This window comes from Musca domestica, unplaced genomic scaffold, assembly GCF_030504385.1.
Source record: "Musca domestica strain aabys unplaced genomic scaffold, Musca_domestica.polishedcontigs.V.1.1 39, whole genome shotgun sequence".
NCBI classification, from domain to species: Eukaryota; Metazoa; Arthropoda; class Insecta; order Diptera; family Muscidae; genus Musca; species Musca domestica.
This window is the reverse complement of record NW_026712326.1, coordinates 4,220,362-4,243,368: the sequence shown is the minus strand read 5'-3', so window position 1 is coordinate 4,243,368 and position 23,007 is coordinate 4,220,362. Positions and strand designations below refer to the sequence as shown.

At 35.2% G+C, this 23,007-nt stretch overlaps 1 protein-coding gene across 2 annotated transcripts; it reads left to right on the top strand.

Moving 5' to 3' along the window:
• Positions 1 to 1,458: 1,458 nt before the first annotated feature.
• Positions 1,459 to 22,230, top strand: LOC101899496 (synaptotagmin-4). 2 transcript variants are annotated; one of them, XM_059126481.1, is made up of 5 exons: positions 1,459 to 1,741; positions 11,675 to 11,812; positions 15,325 to 16,535; positions 16,601 to 16,675; positions 21,993 to 22,230. In XM_059126481.1, the coding sequence occupies exons 2-5, from the start codon at positions 11,764 to 11,766 to the stop codon at positions 22,110 to 22,112; spliced, it is 1,455 nt and encodes a 484-aa protein (XP_058982464.1). In that variant the 5' UTR covers positions 1,459 to 1,741; positions 11,675 to 11,763; the 3' UTR covers positions 22,113 to 22,230. The 2 variants fall into 2 exon arrangements, with proteins under 2 accessions (XP_058982464.1, XP_058982465.1); XM_059126482.1 differs by having other exon boundaries at positions 1,460 to 1,621.
• Positions 22,231 to 23,007: the final 777 nt, after the last annotated feature.

Sequence of the window (23,007 nt, the reverse complement as noted above, 5' to 3'; positions counted from 1 at the left end):
GTGAAAGGAGAGCCTTGCTATTGTAGGCGCTTACCGCAAGAGTGGTACTGATTGATTATTCATCATACACGAATCGAAGACCTTCAATCTAAACGCAATGGGAAGAGTTCCTGATTGCACTCCAATCACCCACAAAACCACCTCTTAGTTCCCAACTCTACAATTCCATCACCAACCTCGTAATTCCCTATTACCTTTAACTCGTCAACTCCCGAAGCACATACATCAGCTCCCGTTTACCTTTGAATTTCATTCGCTGGGTTCTTTAAAATTCTTACTAGAACGGTACGAAAAGTACTAAAAGATACTAAATATAATACAATTTGCATTTGACGAACCATCAGAACTAAATCCCATAATTTGAAATGAGGGACATGAAGTGTATGATGGATGTAAAGGGTTTTTTGAAAATTCGAACTAATTTGGAGTAGCAGATGGAGCTGGAATCCTGAAATTTTAAATTTTTGAAAAAAGGTACTATCATTTTACGAAAAGTGCTATACAGTACTAAATTGTTATATTTGGTGAAGGGATAGGCCTGGAGGCCAAATACAAATAGAGGCATCTATTTGTATTTGGAATTGAGATATGAAGGTAGTTTTGGAAATGTGTGCTATAATTGTACGAAAAGTACTAAAATGGTACTAAATTTGGTATTGGATGGGGCTGGAAACATCAAATTTAAGGTTGAGGTATCTAAAATTCAGATATGAACACGGTTTTGGAGATTTGTACTGTAATTGTACGAAAAGTGCTATATAGTACTAAATATTTTTATTTGGTGAAGGGATAGGCCTGAGGTCCTCGAATTTGATATTGAGGTACCTGAATCAATCATTGAGAAATGGTTTTATCCTTCACGGTAAACTTCAAAATGAAAGATTTTGAAGTCTGTTTTCATATTATTCGCATCTGTCAGTTTACTTTTTACTATTTTCCTACAAAAATTAATAAATCTACCTTGCTTTCTGAAAGAGAACTTGCTGGATAAATCCTCCGGGAAAAGTAAATAGACAGACCTATTATATATGACTGTGTCCGAATTGATGTAAAATTGGACATTTATGTGTGGAGGCATCTGAATACTTCTGTTTTATGTCTTTTCATGCTTTTTCATACAAAGACCAAATAGAGAATAAGAGGGAAAGATTTGTATGGACTGGTTTCTAAAACATCTTGCTTTTACTCCCACTAACAGTTGACAATTTGACACTTCATTAATACTCACCACATAACTGTCAAAATGCGTCTCATGGCAGAATCTTTCTCGAAGCGCAATAACAAAAACAGGGTTGATAAAATGTGTATGTCATTGTTGACAACGTTGTAATTCGGTGTAACGGTAAAGTAAATGCAGCTTTACTAGGGGTGGGATAGCTAGTGCGCCTGTGCAGGAATAACGATTTACGGTGGTGGTTGTGGTGATTATGAGACGACTGGCACTGACACATACGCACCACTCATTCTGGCCATAAGCGAAAGTAACGGCAGAGACGAAACTATTGCGAGTTATTCACATTTAACGTAAAACAACGCAGCGGAGTGCTGAGCAAAAAAAAAGAAAAAAACAGATAAAGAGCATATACCCCAAAAAACAAGTGAAGATAATTGAAGAAAAAAAGTATATACCGTGTGGAAAATCGAATTGGAAATCCAATTGGAATAAAATTTGAAAAAAAAGAAAACTTTTCAAAAGTTTCAAACATTGGTGAATAATCCAAAAAATGCTCAGAAAATAATTGTAAGAATTTCAGATTTTTCTTCAAAAGGAAAGGATACATATTCTGGTTAATGAAAAAATGCAAAAAAACCCTTAGGCCAAGAAGACCTACGACACATATGTGCAAAATTGAAAACTTCAAGTGTCTCAAAGAATAATCGGGAATTATTAAAAAAAAAACAGAAGTTAAAATAATAATTTGTATTATTGTGTTTTTCCCTGTAGAAAAAAAAAAATATGTTTTTGTTTCAATGAACTTGAAAATGTGACATCTCAATGGAAAAATCATTCGTTTTTCCCCAATGCGAATACAAGAAAAATTTCAAGTTTTTTTCCTTCTTCTATTCGTCGTATTAATCATCGTTAGAAAACCCACGAAAATCTACACAAACAGACAAACACACATACACACTCACTTTAAGTGCCTGAAGAGGAGGGGGTTTGGGGCAACAACAACGGAAAACAACAAACCCAACCGAAGAATGATTCATACTTGACGCACAAGAAGGCGACAGTACGACACATCAGTGGCAGCGGCGCCCAACATCGGCAGAAGGATACAATAATGTATACAAAATGTTGAATATTAGCAGACCTTTGATTAATACAAAAAAATACCAAATAGCGAGAGTTGAAGGGAAGGGAGAGAGTGTGAGAGGGAGGGAGAAGAAAAAGGGGAAGGCGTAAAAGAAGAAACCTTAAAAGAAGACTAACAATCAAACAAATATTCTGTACGTAGGTCCTTACGTCCTTACATTGTTGACTACAGTCTGGTGTTAAATAATTATTACAATATTTATTTATTTTTTTTGGATTTATTTTTTTCAAATTCAAGGATAACTAGGAGAAGAATTTGAATTGTTTTTAATAATAAAACCAATTTATTTTATCAGAAACATTGGATTTGACCCCAAGGGATTTAATTTCAAGGAAATTTGATTAAAATGACTACAGTCTGGTGTAAAATAATTATTAATTTTTTTAAATCAAGGATAACACGGAGAGGAATTTTCATATTTTTTTAATAATAAAACCAATTTATTTTATCAGAAACCTTGGATTAGACCCCAAAGGATTTAACTGAATTTGAAGAAGATTTGATTGAAATTTCTATTCTTCATTTTTTTTATTCAACGAACAGTTCGATTCGAACATAGTTCGATTCAATTAGTTTTTGAATCATTTTTGGAAAATGTTTGATGAGGATTAGTAACTTTTTCTTGGCCCCTAAGGTATACTCAAATTTAGTTAAAATAGGTGTGGTGGATGACGGTATTCAAAAAGGGGTAAAAGGGAGTAGAAGTTAATGCTAGTTCTTATGAAATGACTTTCTAACCAAAAAACCTTATGTTGAGAGATTAATTGAGGTTTTGCTATACCTATTCATGAATTAATAATTTAAATTCTTAGAGAATAAATTTCAAATAAAGAGTCTTATGCGAATATTGAAAGCCATAGGAGGACATTTATATTTCAAGTGTAAGGATTGTGATTAGCAGCTACTTTCCCCACAAGGTGCCTAAAATCTTAAATCTTAATCTTAATATTTGTGTTTAACTAAGATCTGATATATTCACACAGGAAACGATGTAGGGGCCGTCGAATATCTGGTCTCCCAATTTTCAAAAAATATAAGTAAATTAACCAATAATTTGTAAGAATTGATAATGGAACTTATTGTCAACTGATAATTTTTGCAAAAGAAAAAGAGGGAGAGAGATTGGTGAGAGGAATTTAGATGATTAGTAACGGCGTCATAGCCATTAGGTTGCAGTTTTTAAAACAGACCTATGATTTTTCATTCAGGATTTTGAGATCCTTTGAAAATGCTGAAGTAATCCGGATTTCAAGTTCCACCAAAGTAACTTCAAAATTTTGCAATACAAATCTCATATTCGGCGAAGGCTATACCCGACATAATTCAAACTTGCCACATGAATAAATTTCGAAAAGGTACAATATTGGTCTACTACTTTTGAAACATCTTTGCGATTTTCTTCATTAAATGTGAAAAACGAATATACCATTGCACTTTTTCTGGTACCTCCCCCATACAATTTCAATCTTCTAACAATCAAAATTGGCGTATCGAAATGTTAAGATAATACGAGGTTAGATGTAACAAGTAAAAAAGCTGATAAGTTCAGCCGGGCTGAACTTTTAATACCCTCTACCATTTGGAAGGAACTTGAAACCTGCATACGAAATTATTTTTGGGCATAGGCTGCAGTACCCATTACAAACTTCGACTACGAAATTTGAAACAATTCGGGTGAATAATGTCGTTAAAATCATCAAAATACCGAATATCGGGTTGTACCGTTATTTGAGGGCTTCACGAAAACGTGGCCGACATTTACGAACTTAACCTGCCTACTGGCAAAATACACGTGTGTGCAAAATTTTAACCTTCTATCTCAATTCGTTCGAAAGATAGCGTGATTATAACAGACAGACAGGTGAACAGACGGAAATCGCTAGTTCGTCCTAGAATTTTACGCTGATCTAGTATAAATATACTGTGTAGGGTCTATTATGAATATTTCGAGGAGTTACAGACAGAATGACAAAGTTTATATACCATCCATAGAATGGTTGAGGGTATAAAACTGGACAATGTTGGTCTAATCATTCTTATACCCTGCACCATACATAGTATGGAGGGTTCGTCATTCCGCTTGTAACTCATCTATATATTAGACATAACAAAGTATATAGCAGAAACTATATAGGTCCACGATATCGTAAAGCCCATATATAACGATACCCCCGATATCGTATAGCCCCCATATAACGGCATTTTGACGATTTTAGGTAAAATACTCAATGTTTGAAATTTCATATTTTAAGTTTCTAAAAGGTATTCGTATTAAACTCGCCTCATCATTCACAGTGATGCTCATACCAATTTTCTTGATTCCAGTTCCGTCCCTACACTCTTTGCAATTAAGTGTTTTTTATTTCCAAAAATTAACAAGTAAACCAGTAAGGAAAGTCTTAAAGTCCGACGGGGCTGACTTTATGATACCCTACACCACTTTGCTAATTTAGTAGAGCTCCGCATAACAATTAAAATATTTTATGGGTGAATTCAATCATACACGCTATGATTATAATTATAATTTAAAGTTCAAAGGACTAAATATACCGAAGCATTTGTATCTCTTAAATTCGGACTTGTATTGCCCATTTGGTGCACAATTAATTTGAAATCGAATAAAAATATATATGAGAGCTATATTTAAATCGGAACCGGTCTCGACAAAATTTGGCAAAGATATTTCTGAGCTGTATTTGATATATTTCCCTGAATATCGTTGTTACGGAGTGCATATTACGGCTGTGGGTAACAAATATGACAAATCGGATGAACAGTATATATGGAAGCTATAGCAATATCTGAACCGATCTTCACCAAATTTGACATACTAGCTTCTAGACTCAATTCGTCGTAAGTGCCAAATTTCATCCAATTTGGGCAAATATTAGACGTTTGGTGCACAATCAAAGGTAAATCGGACGAAGTTATATATGGGAGCTATATCCATATCTGAACCGATCTCGAATGTGCTATATTTGATATATTTCCCCAAATATTGTTATTACAGAGTGGATATTACGGCTGCGGAGGAAAAAAATAACAAATCGGATGAACAACATATATGGGAGCTATAGCTATATCTGAACCGAATTCGATCAAATTTGGCATACTTATTTTCAGGTCCAATTTGATCGTACGTGCAAAATTCCATACTATTCGGACTGATATTACACGTTTGGTGCACAATAAAAGGCAAATCGGACGAAGATATATATGGGAGCTATATCTAAATTTTTACCGATTATCTCCAATTTCAATAGGGTTCGTCCTTGGGCCAAACAAATGATATGTGCAAAATTTGGGGCAATAAATTCGAACTATACTTTGTTTACAAAAATACATGGACAGACGGACGGACGGACATGCATAAATCGACTCATAATGTGATTCTATGCAGATCATCAAAAGGAACTACGGGTTTATCTCGTTTCCTTTGCCTGTTACAAACAAATGCACAAATACATGATACCCTGACCACCTTGTGGTGTAGGGTATAAAAAGCTGTAAGTTCGGCGGGTCGAACTTTGAATGGCATTTGGAACAAATTTGGCAATTGCCAAAATTAATAAAAAATGTTAAAATCTTAGAAATATCGAATGTAGATGTTATTTTAGGGTCTTTACAACGACATGGGCCTGCATGGGTAATTTTTGTCATAAGCCATCACAATATTCAAATGCTTAAAAAAATCGGTGAATAATGTCACTAAAATCAACAAAATACAGAATATCGGGAGGTACCGTTATATGGGCGCTATACGAAGACGTGGACTTGAACAGACAATCTCCCGTCATAGGCTGTAGCATCCATTACGTACATCAAATACCAAATTTGAAACAATTCCGGTGAAAAATGTCGCTAAAATCAACAAAGAACCGAATATCGGGAGGTACCGTTTTATGGGGCTACAACAAAACGTGGACCTACAGACCTACATACAATAAGTCCTGCAGACATAATATACATTGATTAAAACTTTATCAATCTACCTCATTTCGTTCGGAAGCTAGAGTGATTTCCACAGACTGACAGACGGGTAGACGGATGGACATCGCTAAATCGACATAGAATTTTATGCTGATCAAAAGAAAAAAAATTACATATATACTTTAAAGTAGTGGAGGTTACAATAACAGTAGACCAATAATCAGTTCTAAATATAAATTATTTGTATCAGACATATACATGCATGTATATTACGACACACACACATTGCAATGTGTTAATATTTCCCCGTAAAAATTGATATTCTTAATACCAATAGACAAATACCAATAAGACATATGCACAAATGGGTTAATAATATCATTCAGCAATTTCTAAACTATTTCATTGAAATATTCTCCTGATAGTTCACAGGCAATTGACAATCCGAAAGAAGAGCTAATTAATCGATATTTCATTGGCTTTATCGCACATTCCAATCGTATCTCCATCGATTAAAAGAACAATCAATTGTTTATTGTTTGAGCTAATTTTTTTTTTATCAAAAGAATTAATTAAGTCGGATATTGGAAATCGTTAACTAAACTCACTAGTTTATTGGTGCAGCCTCAAATGGCTGCTTACGGCGTTTAAATTTATTTCCTCCAATTTATAAAAATGAATTTAATTATATATATTAATGTTGCATTCTCATCGTTAACCATATTGAGTTAATAAATGAGTTCATTTGAATAAATCATGAATGTCATAAATGCCGAAGGATACCGGCCAAACTTAACATTTTCAATATGTTATTGGGAATGTTAGTCTAATTACATTTTGGGAACCTAGTAAATAGCATCAAAGTATGGCGCACAAAAATATATATTTTTTTCATGGTAGGATCGTCCGAAAAATAAAACAAGTTAACAAGTATAAGTCGGTTTTGCCGGCAGATGTTACCCTCAGCCGATGTTCGATTATTTAAATATATTTCAGCTATCATTATTCAAATTTTTGACCCTCTATGGAGCAGGTTCCAAAGAAATGGAACCATATTATACATTTCGTATCGGACCTAAATAAATATGATACAAATATTGCGACGTGCCAGATTTGGACTATATCGACCACTTCCTTCCTCTTATATGAGATATGGATAATTTTAAATAATTGTAAAATGTGCATGGGATACCAGATATAGTCGACCGGAGTATTCCATTACCGCACTTCATCTAATACAGATAAAATATTAAAATGGGCAAAAATAAAAGAAAATCAAACACTCATACCCAATATTATGCGAAATTAAAAATTTCGAAAAATTCCACATTAATATCAGATTTCTGGTTGAGAGATATATTTGGATATAGCAAGTTGGAAGAAATCGCTGATATGTTTCGCAAGTTATAACAAATAAAAGTATTGAAAATTGTGACCCATTGTGGGTGCGATGGGGTTTGCAGGTATATATCATCTTCACAACAGATTTTGTGTTAACAAAAATGTTTGTGTGTGAAATTTGAAGAGAGTTGGATGCTTATTTCGCTATCTTTAAGCATTTTGTTTTTCAAATCCTATGTGGGGGAGATACCAGAAGAAATGGTCAGATCTTGTTATGATGGAAATATTGAGATAAACCAAGTCTTAAAGGAATCAGTGTTTATTTCGAGTTTTATGAGCCTCATGGATAATTAAAACGTTGACCCTTTTTGGGGGAGATACCAGAAGGAGTTGACCGATATATCCCATCTTCACAGCAGATCTTGTGTTAGTGGAAGTAATGGGATGTGTGACATATGAAAAGAATCGGATGCTTATTTCGGATTTTATGATCGTTTTGGTTATTCAAAATGTTGATCCATTGTGGGGTAGGTACCAGAAGAAATGGTGCGGTCTCTATCATCTTTATAACAGATCTTGTGTTGATGGAAATATTGAGATGTGCCAAGTCCGAATGAAATCGGATATTAATTTCTCGTTTTATGAGCTTCATGGATATTTAAGCCTTTGTGGGGGAGGTACCAGAAGGAGTGGACCGATATATCCCATCTTCACAACAATGCTTGTGTTAGTAGAAATAATGGTATGTGTAAATGTAAAGAGAACCTGATGCTTATTTGGGATTTTGTAATCGTTTCGGTTATTCAAAACTTTGAGCCTTGGTGGGGGAAATATTCAGATGTGCCAAGTCTAATTGAACTTAATGGATATTTAAACTTTCGAGCTTTTGTGGGGGAGGTACCAGAAGGAGTGGACCGATATATTTCATCTTAACACCAGAACTTGGGTTAATAAAAATATTGGAATGTGTGAAATCTGAAGACAATCGGACTCTTACATCACATTCAATGACAGTTGTAATTATTCAAAATTTTGACCCTTTGTGGGGGAGGTACTTGATGGAGTGGACCGATAATGCCCATTTTCGTACCTGAATTAACACTGCCAAAAATACAAGAATTTGCAAAGTTGGAGATAAGTAAGATTATTACTTCTCTTTCTGTGCAGAAAATTTTTTTTGAAACTTTCGACCGTTTTGTGGGGAAGGAAGGAGTGGACCGGAAGGAGTCGACCGATATATTTCATCTTCACAACAATTTTTGGCTTATTAAAATATATTTTGATGTGATGTGTAATTTGAAGACAATCGGACTCTTACATCACATTTTATAAAAGTTATAATTATTGAAAATTTTGAGCCGTTGCGTAGGAGGTACTTGATGGAGTGAACCGATGTTCATTTTCGCACCTGACCTAGCACTGATGCAAATATTAGGATTTGCAAAGTTGAAGCAAAATCGGATCAACCTTTTTCTTTCTGCGCAGAAAAATATTTTTTGAAAATGTTGACCTTTTGTGGAGGGGGGGTGGGTGGTTCTTGATGAGGTGAACCGATATTGCCCATCTCTGAACTCTAATTTGATAATAATATTATAATGTGCCGCATTTGGAACAAATATTAAAATCCCTTCGAGAGTTATCGTGTGTACCAGCCAGACGGACGAATGCAAGTACACCGCTAAATCGACTCCAAATGTCCTGAAACGGATTTGGTACAAAGAGATCTAGGGTCTGAAACCGTTATTTCGATGAGGTACGTTTTGGTCGTATCAGCCATATGGCTGGGGGTATAAAAAGCAGCTAAGTTCGACCGAGAGGGACTTTTAATGCTCTCCACTATTTTGAAGGAACTTGAAAAATTTCAAAAAAAAAAATCCGTAGAAAAATACATCTAAGATGAAACCTTTTATATGGGGGCTATACAAAGACGTGGTCTTCTTTATAGCTAAGTTTTTGTCATAGGCTGTAGTACCGATTCCGGACTTCAAATACGTAGTTTGAAACAATTTCGTTGAATAATACCGCTTAAATCATCAAAACGCCGAATATAGGCAGGTATCGTTACATGGCGGCTATACGAAGATGTGGACCTGCACAGACAATTTTCTATCATAGGCTGTAGTATCCATTACGAACTTCAAATACCAAATTTGAAACAATTCCGGTGAATAATGTCGCTAAAATCACGGAAATACCAAATATCAGGGGGTTCAGTTATATGGGTGCTATACTAAAATGTGGACCTATATAGACAATACTCTTCCAGGTGGTAAAGTACTCAGAAGGAACTCCTTGTGTGTGTTTTTCAGACAATTCCATTGACAAATTTGGCTAAAATTATCAAAATACCTATTATCGGGAGGAACCATTAAATAAGGGATATACGATATCGTGGACCTATATAGGCAATTCTCTTCCAGGGTAATGTACTCTCAAGGAATTCCTTTTGTGAATTTTAAGACAATTCTTTTAAAAAAATCACTAAAATCATAAAAAAACCAAATATCGGAAGGTACTGTTATATGGGGGATATACGATATCGTGGACCTATAGACGATACTTTTCTAGGGGGTAAAGTACTCAAAGGGAAATCTTTGTGTGTGTTTTTCAGACAATTCCATTGACAAATTTGGCTACTATTTTTAAAATACCAAATATCGGGACGAACAATTAGATAAGGGATATACGATGTCGTGGACCTATATAGACAATTGTCTTCCAGGGTAAGGTACTCTCAAGGATTTGCTTTTGTGGATGTTAAGACAATTCCATTAAAAATGTCATTAAAATCATCAAAATACCGAATATCGGGAGGCATCGTTATATGGGGAATATATGATACCGTGGACCGATATAGCCCATCTTCGAACTAGACATGTCTGCAGACAAAAGATTGATCGGTGCAAGATTTTAGCTACCTATCTTTATTCGTTTTGACACTAGCGTGATTACAACAGACAGCCAAACATACATAGGGCTAAATCGTCTTAAAATTTTACGCTGATCTAGAATATATATACCTTGCTAGGTCCAAAATTATTATTTCGATGAGTTACAAACGGAATGACGAACTTAATATACCCTCCATACTATGCATGGTTGAGGGTATAAAAATTTACAAACCGAATTTTAAAGCCAATACTATACAACATAGTCCAGAGAACTGGCTTTGAAATACGGTTTGTAATTTTTTTATACTCTGCACTATATTAAGTTCGAAATTCAACCAATAGGTATTCCACTACGTAACACTTACGTTGTGTACGTACCATGGAAAATAACCCCAGCAGGAAACCAACATAACCCCGCCAATGACGTAGTTTGCCAAAAAGTTTTCACATTGTCACACTCATTGTCCATTACACTGTAACACACAACTGGGTAATCAAAGTTATGCCCAGCTAGCTACGAGCTCTACCTTGTAACAAACAAACAAAAACAAATGATAAATTTCAAATGGGGGAGGGGAGGAAAAAAAACAAAAACAAACAACGAAACAATGCAAGACAATACACGAAACGAAACGTGATTAAACGAAACATACAACGAAATGTTGAAATCCTTTCAAAGTCATTTGTGAATGTGTGTCGGTCGTGTGGTGTGGTGTAAAAGTGTTTTTGTGTCGTTTCAAAACCCTCCCGCGCCGCCAACAAACACAAGAACAACTATAAATTCCCAATAACGGTATTTTGCCAGGGGAAGTGAGTCAAGTGTATATGTGTGTTAAGAGTGAAAATGTGAAAGAGACAACAAGAGCATACATTGTTTGAAAGCTCTCTCACTGCCACAAGTGGAAAGGAGATAAACCTTAGCATACTTTTAGGCATTTGTAAATACAATGTCTGTGGAAATGAAGTGAAGTAAAGAATGATGATAAAGTGCGGCGAAGTTGGTGCTTTTGTGGCCAATTTTGATGCTGTTATTTTCATTGTCTTCTTCTTCTTCTTCTGTTTCCATTAGATAAAAGCTTTTCACGCAACGGTTACGGCTACGACGACGACGATAAGTTTGTTTGGCGAATAGAAGGAGAAAATTCGATTTTTTTGCTAACGAAAAAAACATATAATAAACAATATTTATTACAGTTTTAAAAATAAACTAAATAAACGCTACAAAAAGATAACAAACGGTTTAATAAAAAAAAACAGCAACATAAGGAATACAATCTAAAAAAATGGGTGACGAATACTCAAATAATCCCGATATAAGCGCTATGACAACAAGTAAGTACTCTCTGAAGAATTTGGTAAAATAACAAATTTTTAAAAATGGTTTTTATTTTTTTTTATAATTTTTTAAAATAATTTTTATTGTTTAATGTTTTTCTAACTCAAAAGTTAATTAAACGAAAAAGGAAAATCTTGCAATGTATACATGTATTTTTTCTTTCATCATATGGTTGCTGTTGTTGTTTGCAAAATTTTCCTTTTTAGCCGTATTCAGATAATGAAGGGGGATGAGGTTTTATTTTAGCTGTTTTCGTTTCGATAGGTGGTGGTGGGGGATGCGATTCTTGCCAGCTCTGTTTTCCATGGCTGCTGGGGGTGGTTGTTTTGGTTTTTTTTTTCATTTTGATGTTGTGTGCTTCTTGTTCTCTGTCGCCGTACCTTTTGACACCAATTCCGAACATATTAACACAATTTTTTTTGCTGTTCACATAAATGTATGTTCATAATTTATGTTTCTTTAAATAATGCAATAATAATATTTTTCGTGTCAAATCAAAAAATATATATGTGGGAATATAATGAATCATCGACAACAACAACAAAATATATGTGTATACTGCTAATTTTATTTTTATGCATACCTATAGCTATTTTTAGAAATATTTTAAGCCAACAACATAATACCCCATTTCATTCTTTGACGAATTACTTTGTTTCTTACAACAAACCGGGGGTTCAGGTGGTCTTATGACTGAAGTTTGATGTTACGAGAGTTGACATGGATATTTCAGATGCAGTTAATTATTTTTATATAACTGGCACGAGTAGTGTTCTTAAGTTTGATGTCAAGAAAATGTATCATTTCTAGCTTGAGGCTAGAAATAAAACATAACAAGTTAAACAGTATCAGTCGGTTTTGCCGACAGATGTATACCCTCAGTCATATTAGGATTTCTAAAGTTGGAGCAAAATCGGATTATCCTTTCTCTTTCAGTGAAGTAAAATATATATATTTTTTAAATTTTAACCTTTTGTGGGGGATATACCAGATGGTGTGGACTGATATTGCCCATTGCCGAACTCTATCTAAGTTTGATAATAATATTACTATGTACCAAGTTTGTACCAAATCGGATAATACCGAAGTATACTATTTAGAATGTTAGTCGCATAACATTTAGGGGATGAAATGGAGCATTTTTAAAGTTACTACACGTCGAAATCGCCAGTAAAGAAAGGTAAAAAGTCGGTCGGGCCGATTTTATAATACCTCACACAACTATGAATATTTAGTGTCGTAACCCGTTACAAATGAACTTTTATATTGGGTCTTTATGTGAAGTGGATCGTAGCAGCTGTTAAGCTTTCTTGAAAACTTATTATAGCTTTAAAGCTGTTATAATTTGGAATCAGAGGGATGTAATACAATAGATGTATATCCAACTCTGAATCGATGTCCAAACAATTTGATGTACACCCAATACCTCCCTTACCATAGAGTGCGTAATATGACTTCGGGAAAGATTATATTAAAAACAAGTAAAAAAAAACATTAAGTTCGTCCGGGCCAAACTTTTAATACCCTCCACCTTAGGGTAAAGGAAACATTAGAAGAAATGTGGCAAAAACCATTAATATGCCGAATATCGGGAGGTAGCGTTATATGGAGGCTATACCAAATCGTGGACCTACACATGCAATGTTTCGCCAAAGGAGCTAGAACCAATTATGACCTACAAATACCAATTTTCAGACAAATCCGTGAAAAAATGTGGCAAAAATCATCAAATTATCGAACATCGGGAACATCGAAATTTAAACAATTCCGGTGAATAATGTCGCTAACATTATATACGATGTATACGAAGACGAGGACCTGCACAGACAATTTTCTGTCATAGGCTGTAGTATCCATTACGAACTTTAAATACCAAATTTGAAACAATTCCGGTGAATAATGTCGCTAAAATCATCAAAGTACCGAATATCGGGATGTTACATGGGGGCCATACCAAAACGGGGACCTACATGGCCCTTTTTCAACACCAAAAGTCCTCAGACATAATATGCATTTCAGTAAGATTTTCTGCAAAGTATCCGTTCATCAAAGAATATTGCTGCTGTAGCCGAGGATGTCATGGAAGCGCCGTCGACATCGACCAGACGACTTGCCACTCAAATGGGAAACAATCGACGGGTTTTTCAGCGAATTTTGGAACAAGATTTGTAGATGTTTCCGTACAAAGTCCAGATGGTGCATCAGATGTTAGCTGCTGACCGCCAGTCGCCTCCAAACATACGCTCAAGCCATTCTTAATCACCACCAAGTAGAAGATGATTTTTCATCAAAAATAATCATGAGTTATGAGGCCCATTTCTATTTTAGCGGGTACGTAAATAAGCAAAATTTACGCTTTTGGAACACTGAAAATCCGCGTGTGACCCACGAAGAGCCATTTCTCCCGCTCAAAGTCACTGTATGGTGTTTTCACTAGAGGAGTCATCGGACCTTTTTTCTTTGAAGACGTCGCGGGCCAAACGGTTACTGTGAATGGTGAGCGCTACAAAGCAATGATCAACGACTTATTTTTGCCGTAACGTGGGAATGGAAAACATGTGGTTCCAATAGGACGGTGCAACGGCCACACTGCACGTGCCACAATCGATATGCTGAAGGATGTATTTCCCCGGCGCCCAACCTCCCGTTTTTGAGATTTGCACTGGCCAGCAAGATCGCCTGATTTGACCGCTCCAGACTTCTTTTGGTGGGGCCTTTTTGAATTCGCGGGTTTTTGTCAAAAAGCCTCAGAATCTTTTAGCTCTTAACGACAAAATCCGTCATAAATGTGAGGAACTATCGCCGGAACTTTTGGCCAAAGTGATGGAAAATGCCATAAAATGGGCTCAGATGACAATGGCGGCGACCATTTAGATTACATCGTATTTTCGACATAATATAAAAAAAACTAAAAGACCAACTAAAAATAATCCACAAGAAGAATACAATTTTTTAAGTACAGCAAAAAAACATCGGAAGTTTACTTTTGCGCCACCTTGTATATTTCGAGGTGTTACAAACAGAATGACAAACTTAATATACCATCCATACTATGGTGAAGGGTATATAAATTGGGTAATTTTGTCCAAAATTATCCAAATTTTTTTCCTGATATATAATGGAAGCAAAGATTTTCTCTGTTTGCAACTTAAAGTGAAATACGATGGAGAATAAGTTCGTCTTTAACGTCATCCTTCTAAAATGATGCTTTGTAGGAAAATTTAGGATAAATTCTAAAATATGTTTTTTTTTTTAATTTTTGAATTCCCGGTGTTTTGGTAGAATTTACTCTTTTGATGTATTCGTGTTGCAGAATTTTCCTGTAGCAGAATGTTTTTACCACATTTAAAAATAACCCCTTTGGGTTAAATATCTTCCGCTGGGGATACCCAAAGTTTAATTTATGTTGGTCATTTCGATTTTTGTTATGTTTTCCAGTTTTCTTTCACTGGTTTTTCATTTTTAAATTTTTATACCAATTAATAATTTTTTTTCTTTTCATTTTCAGTACTTCCCGCTATATTGGGCCTCGTGTCGGCCGGTGCCCTTTGGGCGGTGGCCTGCATATGTGCCCGCCAAATGAGAGCTCGTAATCGCAAACAGAATCAACACGATGCCACATTTCCCTTTCAACCGACACGACGTCCGACAGCTGTTCGTTCGCCTAGTGGCCAGCCACCACACTATCTGAAGAAGTCACCATCGCCAACGGGTACCAAGCAATTGGGTATCCTACAACCAATGCCCGATCAGAATGCCTCATCGCCAATCTCGCCACAGACTGTCAAGTATATGGAAGAGGATGAGATAAAACCCAAACAGGTGAAATATAACGGAGGCAGTGAGAAACATTCCCCTGTGGAGGCTAAGAGTCCCAGTGGTAGTGGTGGTGCGAACAATGGTGTCGTTGCCGGTAGATCCAGTCAGATGGGCAATGCCATGCAAGAGTCGATGATTAGCAATGCCAGCACCGATCTGCATTTGGAACAGTACGGCAAACTGGGTTCCATATTTTTCAAGCTACGTTATTTGGCCGAACGAAATGCCCTGATGGTGTCGATCATCCGTTGCCGTGGTTTACCCTCGAAGAGTAGTGGCGGCAATTCGAACAATCCCTCGACTAGCAACAATGGCAGCGATATTCCAGCCGGCATGAATGGCCGTACCCAGGCCGCCACTGATCCCTATGTCAAGTTGCAGCTGCTGCCCGACAAACAGCACAAGGTCAAGACCCGCGTTGTGCGCAACACTCGTAACCCGGTCTACGATGAGGATTTCACTTTCTATGGCTTGAACATCAATGATTTGCAGAATATGTCATTGCATTTTGTCATCCTGAGCTTTGATCGTTATTCGCGTGATGATGTCATTGGCGAGGTTGTCTGTCCATTGTCGAGCATTGAAATCGGTGACATTTCCAAGGAGGCTTTGTCCATTAGCAAGGAAATTCAACCACGTAGTTTGAAGATACGGGCCCAGGGACGTGGCGAACTTTTGATATCGTTGTGTTGGCAACCAGCCGCCGGACGTTTGACAGTGGTGCTGTTGAAGGCCCGCAATCTACCACGCATGGATGTGACCGGTTTGGCTGATCCCTATGTCAAAATCTATTTGTTGTACAATGGCCAGCGCATCGCCAAGAAGAAGACACATGTCAAGAAACGCACACTGAGTCCTGTTTTCAATGAGAGTTTTGCTTTCGATATTCCCGCAGCTGAGGTGGGTGATTGCAGATATGATGTGGGGAGAGGAGGAGAATTATATGGTGTATTTTTCTATTTCAGGGAACTGGAGCGACTTTGGAAGGAGTGTCACTTGAGTTGATGCTGTTAGACTGGGATCGTGTTACCAAAAATGAGGTAAATATGGGGGTTTCAATGGTTGAATGGAAATGGAAAGAGATTTTCATTCAGCGAGGATTTTCAATATCCTCCCTAATGATATCTCGTCCGATCTTGTTTTTGTAAGAGTTATGGTATAAATGGTTCTAAATTTGAGGTTGGGTCAACGGATTTAGCTTGAACTCCGCAATTTGGAATTTGGTCCACTGTCTGTTTCTAGGTTTGAGATGTGGAGTGGTTTTGTAAATACGCTTTAAAAAAGGTACGAAAAGTACTAAATGGTACTAAATTTTGATATTTGGGGAAGGAATAGAGTTGGAAATTAAAAATTTGGTATAATGGTCAGTTTTGTACGGTGGGTTGATATATGGAGGTGAATTTGGAAATACGTACTAAAAAGTACGAAAAGTACTAAATTGTATAAAATTTAGAATTTATGAAAGGTATAAAGTTGGAAATCTGAAACTCAGAATGAGGGTATATAAGATAGACAAACCAAAGGTTCTTTGGAACAATAATTGTACCAAAAGTACTAAAATGCACTACATTTTGTACGAATTGGAAGTATGTGAACAGATGGAGGTAAAATCATTAAATTTGTTACGGGAATCAAGTTTTGGGAAGTAGGGTTGATAAAAGGAGGCTATTTTTGAATTGAGTACTAAGTGTTAGAACTGTACCAAAATGTACTAAATATGGTACAATTTGGTTTTGGCTGATCCAGATCGAAAATTTTAAAATTGTGTATGGGAATCAAAATTGGGAAGTATGCTTATTATAAAGAGGGGGTTTTGGAATGCATAACTAGGTGTGCCAATAGTACCAAATGTTACTAAATTGGTACATTATGGTATTAGGTAAAGGGGCAAATTTGGAATGTTGACATTTAGAATAAAACTCATCAAAGCGTATTTGTACATTGTTGAGATACAGAGGTCGTTCGGGAAATGTGTACAATAAGCGCACAAAAAGTTCCAAATCGTACTGAATTTGGTATTTGCGGACGGAATTGAATTGGAAATCAAAAAATTGTTATAATGATAAGTTTTTGAGCGGTAGTTTGATATATGTCTATGAATTTGGAAATACATACTAAAAAGGACGAAAAGTACTAAATCATATTCTGAAATCTGAAATTTGGAATGAGGTCTTTTGATGTTGTGTAGAAAAGATAACTGAAGAGTTTCTAAAAATTGGAACTATAAGTGATCTAAAAAGAAAGAAATGTACTAAAAGGTACTAAATTTGGTACAAATCAGTTTCGGTTGATCGGAGTGAATTGACATTTTGAAGTATTGGCATTGGGTACTGGTAGTGGTGTATAGATGTACCAAAGTGTTAGGAATTTCGAACTTTAAATGTACGAAATGTACTAAAAGGTATCAATTTTGTACAGTTTCGATTTCTTTCGGTAGAGCTAAATCTTAATTTTTTATAGGGCAACCAAAATTGGGAAGTATGCTTTTTACAATGAGGTGGTTTTGGAAATCCGTACTTAAAGATATCAATCGTACCAAATTTTACTGAATTTGGTACAATGTGTGAATGGATAAAGGTGGAATGATGAAATCTTACACATGAGAAAATGTATAAAGTTGAGATAACCTCATCTGAAAATGAGTACAATAAGTGTACGAATAGTACTAAATGGTACTTAATTTGTTATATAGTGTATGAAAATAGATGAAATTGTGAATATGAGCGTGAAGCGGAAATTATATGTAGTGTACTAAATTGTACTAAATGGTACTAAATTTCGTATATAGTGTAGGAACATATGAACATGAGACAGCAGAAAATACTTAAAAATACTAAAAATACTTAAAACGACTACAAAGTATTTTCGGAGCTAAATTCTAAACATTTAGAGCCAGAGTCTTAGAATTTAACATTAATGTCTATTGAGATGTTTTTTTTTTGAAAATTTTACTAAAAAATGTACCAAAAAATTAAATATTGTACCACTACAGCTAGAATTTGATATTTAGCTTTATCTGGAAAATCACAAATTGTTTTGTAAAATTTAGTATGGGATCAGGTTTGGTGTGATACACTTCAGTGTGTGAAAATTTCTACTAAAAATCCTTTATACTTAAATGTACCTAATACTAAATAGTACCTTATAAAATATTAAAATGTACCAATAATTTACTCATAAAGCCGAAATTATAAACCATTAAAATCTTGAAATTTGTACTTAAAGGGTACGAAAAGTACCAATGAGCTATAATGGTACAGTACTATTCTAATGCAACCATTAAGAGCTGGAATTCTGACATTTCCTATGAAGGTTACCCCATGCGCCGGGGTTGATAAAAGCGGTGTTTTTATAAATTCGTACTTCAGGTGTACTGAGAAAAGTACTGAAAGTTACAGAATTGTGATTGAGCATTTTGAAAGAGTTAGAACTTTGTATTTTTTATGAGAGCCAGTATTGATGAGAAATTGTCATGTAAGGCGTGACTTTTGAAAATTCTTACTTTGAAGATTCAAAAAGTACAGAAAGGTAAAATATTGTTGTTGTGAGATGTTTGAAATTTGGACGCGGGAAACTCTTGCTATATGTGGGAATAAAACGCCTGAGTTTTTGGAGAAGGGAAGAAAATGTACTTAAAAGTTCGAAATAGTGCTACATTAATTCAAGGGTATGAAAGGTACTAAAATTTACATCATCGACATAGAGTGATTGGAAAAGGGTATTGGCGAAAAGGTTATGATAAATACAAAAATGGCACCACATCGTTACCGAACCACCAGTATGTTTGTAAACAAAGTACAGTTCGCATTTATTACCCTGTGCACCAAACTTGTAATAACAGTCCGAATAGTATGGAATTTTGCACGAACGAGAAGGTTGGGCCTGAAAATAAGTATGTCAAATTTGATCGAAATCGGTTCAGATATAGCTATAGCTCCCATATATATTGTTCATCCGATTTGTTATTTTTGTCCTCCGCAGCCGTAATATGCGCTCTGTAACAACAATATTTGGGGAAATATATCAAATGCAGCTCAGAAATACATTTGTTAAATTTTATCGAGATCGGTTCAGATTTAGATATAGCTCCCATTTATAACTTCGTCCAATTTACCTTTGATTGTGCACCAAACGTCTAATATTTGACACTTACGACCGAAATGAGTCTAGAAGCTAGTATGTCAAATTTGCTGAAGACCGGTTCAGATATAGCTATATACTGTTCATCCGATTTGTTATAATTGGTACCCACAGCCGTAATATACACTCCGTAACAACGATATTCAGGGAAATATATCAGATACAGCTCAGAAATATCTTTGCCAAATTTTATCGAGATCGGTTCCGATTTGGATATAGCTCCCATATATATATTTTTATCCGATTTCATATTAATTGTGCACCAAATGGGCAATACAAGTCCGAATTTAAAAGATACAAATGCTTCGGCATATTTAGTCCTTTGAACTTTAAATTATAATTATAATCATAGCGTCTATGATTTAATTCTCCTATAAAAACTTTTACCTCAAAGTTACTAAAAGGTACAAAGTTATTAAAAGGTGCAACGTAGTTAGTTGTTGAGTAATAAGAATGTCATATATTATCTTTGAAGATCACTCTTGTTGAAAAGAGGTAAAGGGATATTGTAGAATTTAAGACTACAATATGTACCAAAAGGTACGAAACGTTCCAACTTTTCCATCCAACGATCATTTAATGCGAGGAGCTTGAAATTTTGCATGAGGCTCAATCTTGGATGAGATAAGGAGCTACTTTCGGAAATTCATCCTTTAAAGTTGCTAAGATTGAGAGTTCAATAGGGACCTATTTATGTATGTCTAAAAAAGGGAAATGAGAAAGAAAACCCCCAATTCTCCATGATTTTTCAAAACTCAGAAATTTGAAGAAAAAAGTAAAAAGTAGTAAGTTCGACCGGACAGAACTTTGAATAGCCTCTATCAATAGGAACGTATTTGGAAATTTTCAAAAAAAAAAAAGCATTAAACAATAAGTTCGGCCTGGACGAATTTTCAATAACCTCCACCTTAGGGTAAAGGAAACATTAGAACCCATAATGAACCACAAATACCAATTTTTAGACATATTCGTGGCAAAAATCATCAAAATACCGAATATCCTCCCGATACCGTAATATGAGGACTATACCAAAAAACGTGGACCGATATATCTTATTTTCAATACCAACCATCCTAGACATAATACAAATTGTTCTGTTAATATCGCTAAAATCATCAAAATACCGAATATAGGGAGGTACCGTTATATCTGGGCTATACAAGGACCTGGACCTGCATAGACAATTTTCTGTCATAGGCTGTAGTTCCCATTACGAACTCCAAAATACGAAAGTTGAAAAAATTCAGGAGAATAATGTCCATAAAATCATCAAAATACCGAATATAGGGAGTTACCGTTACATCGGGGCCATACAAAGACCTGGATCGGCATAGAAAATATTTTGTCTCAGGCTGTAGTTCCCATTACGAACTCTAAATAAGAAATTTTAAGCGATTCCGGTGAATAACGCCGCTAAAATCATCAAAATACCGAATATAGGGAGGTACCGTTATATCGGGGCCATAAAAAGACCTGGACCTGCATGGACAATTTTCTGTCACAGGCTGTAGTCCCCATTACGAACTCTAAATACGAAATTTGAAACAATTCAGGAAAATAATGCCCTAAAATCATCAAAATAACGAATATAGGGAGGTTCTGTCATATGGGGAATATACGATATCGTGGACCTATGTAGACAATAATTTTCCAGGGGGTAAAGTGCTTAGTAAGAACTTCTAGTAGACAATTCCATTAGAAAATGTTGCTGAAATCATCAAAATACCGCATATCGGGGGTACCGTTATATGGGGGATATTTTATATCGTGGACCTACTAAAAGTACTAAAAAGGAATTCCTTTTATGGATTTTCAGAAAATTTATTTGAATACCGTGGGTGCCGTTATATGAGGCCTATATGATATCGTGGACCGATATAACCCATCGTTTTGACTCCAGCGTAATTACAACAGATGGACAGACAGACGGACAGGGCTGAATCGTCTTAGAATTTTACGCTGATTAAGAATTGGGTCAAAAATTATTTTTTCGATGAGTTACAAACGGAATGACGAACTTAATATACCCTCCATACTATAATTTATCCGGGTGTTTTTCGAAATTCAAAAATTTAAAAATAAGTTGGAAAAGGTGATTATGGCCATAAAAATTATAAATTTTGAAAACCCGTCCGACAAACGGTGGAAGTCTTCGAAATTCGACCTAAAGCGGTGTTAAGGTATTTCAAATTAATGCGTTTTTCCTTCTCCTTCTAGGTTATTGGACGACTTGAATTGGGTGGACCCAATTCGAATGGTACAGCCTTAAATCACTGGAATGAAGTGTGCAACTCACCACGAAGACAAATTGCCGAATGGCACAAATTAAATGAGTAAATGCAAGTGGATGGCCAGTTAAAAAGGCTCTCTCGAAAGCCCACAATCTTTGCAGAATTTCAAAACTGAGACACATACACACACAAATTAATAGGCAAAAAACCAAAACCAAAACAAATGCTAGACAAAGATATATACTTATATATAAGTAAAATATTATATACATAAATTTAAGCAAAACAAAAAACAGTAAAAACAACAACAAACGAACGAACATAACAAAACATTACGATCATAGTCAGAATCTGAAAGGAAGTAAATTTTAAGAGGTTGCTAGAAAAAACAAAATCTATGGATTTTGAAAAAACCACTCAAAACGGAAGAAGAGAGAAAGAAGGAACAATAGCTATAACAGGAATATTAACACCACAGAGACACAAAAGAAGCAAAAACAAAAAAAGAAAATACGAAATACAGCACAGGACATATGCTTATATCCTGTATAATATTAATATTGTATGTAAAAATAAATAAATAAAAAAATATTGAAAAGTTATAAATAACAAAGCGAAGAGTTAAGGAGAAAAACCACAAGGATATATATGTATGAAAATAAACAAGAACAGCAACAACAACAAATATATATCATGATATTATGACAACAGAAAGTATATATACTTATATATTTATGAAGATAAAAACACACACAAACACATTGACACAAAATGCTATAAGATTATCCATAAGTCTTATATCTACTAAAAAAACAAAGAGTTTTAAGTTATTTCGATATTTTATTATAAGTTCGAATAAAATTTGAGAAAAAATATATGTAAATGGTTTGAATACAATTTAGCTTGCCAAGATTCCTAAATCGATTCAAGTATTTTGATGAAAATTTTTAAAATTTCTCTATTCAGAGAATATTCTTCATAGGATTGGGCATGTTGCTCCG

Bases quoted from the DNA above. Each gene is read 5' to 3' on its own strand.
- LOC101899496 (XM_059126481.1), top strand. From the start codon at position 11,764: ATGGGTGACGAATACTCAAATAATCCCGATATAAGCGCTATGACAACA. The intron at 11,813-15,324 runs GTAAGTACTCTC...TTTCATTTTCAG, and splicing joins TATAAGCGCTATGACAACAA to TACTTCCCGCTATATTGGGC. The intron at 16,676-21,992 runs GTAAATATGGGG...TTCTCCTTCTAG, and splicing joins ATCGTGTTACCAAAAATGAG to GTTATTGGACGACTTGAATT.